Source organism: Apostichopus japonicus, chromosome 11 (assembly GCF_037975245.1).
Source record: "Apostichopus japonicus isolate 1M-3 chromosome 11, ASM3797524v1, whole genome shotgun sequence".
NCBI classification, from domain to species: Eukaryota; Metazoa; Echinodermata; class Holothuroidea; order Aspidochirotida; family Stichopodidae; genus Apostichopus; species Apostichopus japonicus.
In genome coordinates, this window is record NC_092571.1 from 4,281,666 (window position 1) to 4,288,348 (window position 6,683).

Genomic DNA, 6,683 nt, shown 5'->3' on the forward strand with positions numbered 1-6,683 from the left:
TTTAATAATATACAAACATTCATGTCTAGTATTATTTAAAATAAAAATACAACATGAAAAATCCCTTAAAATGAGGTGTAGGATGCGGTGACCGTACAATCAAGAATTTTAAAAGAGCTTCTTGATTATAACATTGATTCATCTCAGGTCACCTTATCACAACCAAATCTCACATCTTAACACCTACTATAGCACGTCATGCCTAACCAACAATTTTTTTCTTATTCACCCAAGACTACATGTATACAAACAGTATCATTTGAAGCAAGAACAAACAATCAATTACAATTAATACATTCACAAAGATTATGTGTTAAGCATTATTTAAATTAATACACAAAATGATAAAGCTCCATATAGGGTGGAGGGTGGGAATGACAATACCACCGAACACCTTCTAAATACCACCTGTCTACTCGCAACAATTTTCCTAGTTTAACCAAGAGTATACCTTCTCCCCATAGACAAAATAGGTGTATATAACAAAGTTTCAAATGAAGCAAGAACAATCAATTACAATTTAAATATATACAAATATTATATGTTACCATTATTTGAAATAATTAATCTCAACACCACATAGCATCCCATGTGTACCGTCAGTCGAACGATATTCCTAGTGATCCAAGAGTGAAACCCCTGCCCCAGATTTAAAAGAATAGATGTTGATCATGTCACCCTACCTAAAAGGTTTATTAAACCACAGTGCAGTAAATTCTTGTTTTCTCATCAACTATTATAATTAAATTATTATATGATAACTTTGCAATTAAAGGGCTTTTCCCATGGAGAAATATATTTTCAACAAAATACAAAATTGCTACCCTCTCCCCCCTCAAAAAATGTTTTAAAATTTCATTTTCAATGCATTACTTTTTTATCAGTAACTCCCAACCTAATGAACGATGCTGAATCTACACCAGGCCTAGCAAAGAATTCCAAATCTTTAAAACAACATGCGGTTAGATTGTGCTTCCAAGCTTTCGTATAGTCGCTTTTACATGCTAATTTTCTTTCCTGCTATCGTATAGTAGCTGTGCCGGATTCGCTTAATGTTGCATGTCCATGTGAGACCGCTTGGGGTTAATCATCTATTGGCTAGCGACTTTTGTTACAAAGGTTACCAACTTAGCTGGTACCTTTTTATTGTCAGTGATTTCAAATATCTCCTTTTGTACATATGTAAATGTACAGTTACATGATCTCGGGTATTCAATATTGACACAATAAAACATACTGATGAGATGAATGAGACTGTCCACAGAATCACCTTCCTTGACCACTTGGGACTCAGCAGCAATGGCACATGTACTTTCACTGATTATAGTTTTTGGGGTTGACACTGACTCTGCAATCTTTTGAAATTCGTTTGAAGTCTGAAATGAGTAAAAAACAATACATACAAAATGTCATAATGCAACGGGTTTATAATGACAGGATAAGACATATCTTTCTCTTTGCAGTGCATTACATTTGGTCCATGCGTGGACAATTGTCCTTCCCATACCCTATATGTGGGCATCCCTATATGACTTGGTGCTTCTATGGTACGTTTTACCCATAGTAAGAGGATATACAAGCAACTAAATTTAATCATAAAATGGTATGTAGTTCTTGTTGTCATGCTGGAAGACTATAAATAAAGAATACACAAGAAAGGTTATGTTTTACACACAAGCGCTTTAAGTCCTTGAGGAGTTGACTACAATGGATGCAATAAGTATATTGTAATCTTTGATAACAACAGGAGCAACACATTGGCTACAGTTGCAAAACATAAATCTCTGAAATATTACCTGCTAACTCATCTCACTGTAAGGAATATGATGAGAGACTGTAAATTCAATTCTGAATCCATTAATGCATTATACTTAATTTCACTGTATAACTACAAGCATGACATGACACTTGACATGACACACGTCAGAGGCAGGTTCTGTAGAAAGTGGTGGGTGGCCAAAAGAGCACCGAAGACTTGCCTGTTATCTATGTCCTGTGAGTCTTCTGCCAGAATTTTGAAAGTAAAGAAGCCCATGTTACATGCAATTTCCTGGATACTGACTCATAATCATAATCAGGATAATGAAATTTAAGGATTTTCATCAGCATGTGAAGGTGGAAGGGGCTTCAGATGGTTAATCCTACCTTGAATCTACACCTGCATAAGATATGCTATTTTACTCAGAACATGAAAACAGGTGATACCAAACATGCCATGATCACAAATATTTTTTTCCAACTTTGATCTTACATTTGTGTAGGAAACAAAGTCTTCTTCATTTTCTCGTAGCAGCAGTGGTAGCAACTGTAATCCTGCTTTATTCTGTTCCTCTGTTCTGTCTTCCTCAGAGCTTCTAATATTCCTGGAATAATAACAATGGTGAAGAACACAATATGATAGTTTGCATCATGCATAGTTTTACGTTTGATACACGATTCATGATTTTAAGAAGGGTAAAAAATGTCATAAGTAGATGCAATGAACATAGCAGCAGGTAGGCCCACGAAATAAAAAAATGTGGTCTTTGCCTTTGTAACGTTTTGGATTTCCTCAATCGCAACAAAAAAGGACATTTTTGCACCCTTAGGGGACTAATATTTCATGTAAGGGATGATAGGTTTTTTGAAAGGTACTAGATCTGTTTGTGATTTAGAAGATAAAAATGAACGCAAAAGAACACTCTATTACGCATTCCTATTTATTTACCTTTGAACGGTTTCTGTGGCGGGTATAGTCTGTCCACACTGGAGTGGGGATCGTTGGGAGCGTAAAGCTTTTGAAGGGGCGTAAGGCTTAACACCCAAGCCTCCTGTTAGGTCTACAACACTGGTAGAGATTAAACTGACTGAAATTCAAGTTGAAGACTTACCTGTCACACCTGTGTAGAATTTCTTTGATCTTGTCATGTTTAGGACCACTCTTGACACTCTTGAGGTAGCATCTTCCCAGTAAGGTGATACTTTTGGCCAATCTAGGAAACTTTGATACTTTCTTGGTACAATCAATGTTCACCAAACGAGTCATCTCATTGCTAATTTCTTCTGTTAGCAGAAGAGCAGGATACTCTTGGAGTAAGTCTTTAACAAGTGGTTTATTGGTTAAATATGCCCTTCGTTGTGGATATGTTTTATCCATAAGTTTCTAGATCAAAATCAAGTTTTTGGCCCCTTTCTTAGACATCTCCTTTTTCATGGTTTCTTTATGTCTTTTCAGAGAGGTATCATCTTCAGTGGATGGTATCACTGGCAGGAAATTTAATTTCCCTTTGCAGGGCCTCTTGAAAACATCCTTTTGTAGAATGCTCTCTTTTCTTTTAAGAGGCGCATATTTTAATGAGAGACTTGAATCTTTCATCCTCAGTGATTTCAATTTATTGTTAAGGGCCGCAGTCCAAGCATCATAACCTGAGCCAATGCGCTCCCTTAAGTAAGGATATTTTGTTATTAGCTGTTTACCTATTCTCCTTTTCATGTGCATATCTGGGTACTTGTTTTTTTTGGTACAGAAAGTCTCCAAGATGATTGAGTAGTTCATGTTTTTGGGCCCACTGTAGTTGTTCTTCATTTTCAAGCTTGTTCTGCAAAGTCATGCTAAACTTGATACAAAGTAACTGAATGTCCCAACTATTATCATCAGAACTGCCAACTTTTTCAGTTACACTAATCATTTTGTTTGATTCTTCAGTGGTCTCTTGTTTGGTATTTGGAACATCTTCAATCACACCTGCACAAAGTTCTGGTGGAGTCATATCTATTCCAAAATCAAGTGATCCAACTGTAAGCTCAATGGAAGCTTTATCACTCTCATCATCAGACACACAAGAACTAGATGCACTAGTTGCAGAACAATTAAATTTGAGTTTGTCAGTTCCTATCAAGGGCTCTAAAGGTTGAAGAGTGCTAAGTTTAATCTTGCTCTTGTCTAAAATTTTGGTTCCAAGCTCAAGGTCAACCCATGACTTAAAATCCTCATCAAAGTACTGGAAAAATGTTTCTTCTGATGAAAATGGAACACTCATCATTATGCAGAGAGTATTGTATAATGACTCAGTGAACAGTGTATCTTCATTTTCTAGTTCAATTACTTTCCTAGAATGACCATACTCAACAAGAATTTTCATGGTGGTGGGTAATGTTGATAACACTTAAAATGGTGGTAGTTTGAGCTTCAACACCTGTTTTGGGAAACAAAATAAAACACCAAATTTTGAAATATACCTTGGCAAACTGACACCTCATGAAAGAAATACCAGCAGAAAGTCAATTCTATGATAAACATCAGCATTCCCCTATCAAGTTATTGCTTATTGTTACAAAATTATTTGAAGCCACACCCCCTCATTAATTAATATGCTAATATATCAAATTTAACAGACATCATCACACTAACATGTTTACTTAACTACACGATACCAACTTTCACTAGAATGGGACCTGTGGTTTTCGAGTAGGCTAATAAAATGTATAGTTTTCAGGTTTGACCCAGTGACCTCATTAATATTCATGATATAACTACCAAAACAATAATGTTCTTGCACTCACTAAACATAATGCATGTACATAGTGAATGTGATGAACATCAGGCATTCCCTAGTTGAGTAATCCTGACCCTTAGCTAGGCGTCACAAGGGTACATATACATTTATCCAAACACCCACAAATCTGGAAGCATAGTTTCCTTTTGCTTTCAGCAGCAAGGAACCCCAAAGTTGTAATCATAAGCCTTATTTACTTTTAAGCCTCCATCCACATTTTCTAAATTTTGAAAACAGGAGGACCTGCTTTCTTTGTACATTTTCATTACAGTACTAGCCTTGACCTAGTTATATATGCACAACTACCTTTTGTTCACAAAAGTCTAACCATATAACACCAAAATTAAGAGGGAGTATGTGTTTACTCTAACGTGATATTTAAGTGATATTAAAGGCTACACTTAGGCCTGCTTTATTTTAGGAATAGATTGATTAGCCTAACGTTTGTAATTGTATTATAATGTACTCTCATCGTAGTAAGCTAGCTACAGTATACGTTTCATTGTGTCGCATATATCCTAACAAATAACATAGGGGGTTAGTATACGGGCTAAGATACTACAGATGCTGTACGCTCCTGCAAGCCTAACCATCTCCACCGCATCAGCGAACCCGACGTGACGAAGTCTACCACGAAAATACAGAATTTATCAAATACTTTGAAAGAAATGCGATTCCCTTTTGTTGAGCATATCCTACTGTATCATGAAAGAGCTAGGTTACTTGTTTTAATCGGTGCACACCAGGCTTGGGGTAATCGTAATCAGTAATCGTTATCGATTACAATCGATTACATTTTTTGAAGTAATCGTAATCGTAATCGATTACTTTTGTGAAAATTACCAAGTAATCGTAATCGTAATCGATTACAAGGGCAAAGTAATCGTAATCGTATTACATTTATGATTACAGTGAAATTTGAATGAGAAGGGCAAAATTAGTAGAAATGATTAAAACTAATTCTTACTATTGGCTTTTAGTGTGACCAAAGAAGTGTTCCTGCTTCTAGAATTCTCTGGCACAATAGACATTTCAATGTTCATTAGTAAAACGTTAATTGTACTCATCTCATGTTGTGGGGAAAAAAGTTATTCAGAAATTTGCCTACATTCCATTGTCCAATAACCCATCCAACTTTGCACCATTTACACCTCTTTAATTTATGTAATTAACCTTGTTGCTGAAAAAATCACTGCAAATTAAGTATTTTGGTGGATCAGAATTTGCTTTACCAGAGTTGACCACTTTTTGATGAAAATAATTTACTTTTACTTTGGCCTTCCATGTCCCATGTACTGTGGAATGCCCCATTTCAAAGCTGTTTAGTTTTATTTTGGTGTTATACTGTAATGTAAAAGAGTTTTTAGTGTTGCTGCTATGCAGAAATTATTAGTTTACAAAATATAGTGTTGCATGAAAATCTTCATTTGTTTTACTTTAGTATTTGTCTGTTTACTCTTTGTCTGTTTAAATTGTATTTTGTACTGGACTTATGGGTTACACATCTTAAACGTGTTAAGGCATAAATGTGTAATGCCTGGTAGGAATTGTAGATATACTTCCACAATTTTGTCCATATATACTGTAAATGCCCTTCCTTTGCCCTATTTCATTGCCCAATTTCCCGGCAGAGAGTTATATTAAACAGATTTGCAGAGGATTGTGCAAGTAACCACAATGTAATCATGATTGTAATCACGATTACATTACAATGTAATCGTAATCGTAATCGATTACTCCAACTTTAGGCTGTAATCGTAATCGCAATCGTAATCATACATTCTCAAGTAATCGTAATCGTAATCGATTACATTCAGATGTAATCGCCCCAAGCCTGGTGCACACTGTTTAAAATTCAAGAAATTTACCTCGTTGGTAACCAAGTTTGGTGCGAATGTGGCCGTTGGCGTGTATGTCGCGATCGATGGGTTAACGAAAACCGGGTTTACGTATTCTAGCGTGTGTTAACATTAATCGTATGTGCGCTTTTGTCAACACCAAAAAAAGCTTGCAGAGATAAACATTACCTGTTGGACAGAGTAACAGTAACTTTCCGGATAATCCGGTAAAACGTTTATCCGTATATTCAGTAATAGAAAAGCGTTCTGATAGATTTTCGTTCAACCAGCTGAAGTTTTCCTTTCTTAC

The 6,683-nt window shown here is 35.7% G+C and overlaps 1 protein-coding gene across 1 annotated transcript; it reads right to left on the minus strand.

Annotated features, from left to right (window-relative positions):
* Window positions 1–836: 836 nt before the first annotated feature.
* LOC139976124 (uncharacterized) lies at window positions 837–4,208 on the minus strand. Its single transcript, XM_071984561.1, has 3 exons — window positions 2,871–4,208; window positions 2,252–2,363; window positions 837–1,376 (listed from the first exon to the last, which is right to left on the minus strand). The coding sequence occupies exons 1-3, from the start codon at window positions 3,134–3,136 to the stop codon at window positions 1,092–1,094; spliced, it is 663 nt and encodes a 220-aa protein (XP_071840662.1). The 5' UTR covers window positions 3,137–4,208; the 3' UTR covers window positions 837–1,091.
* Window positions 4,209–6,683: the final 2,475 nt, after the last annotated feature.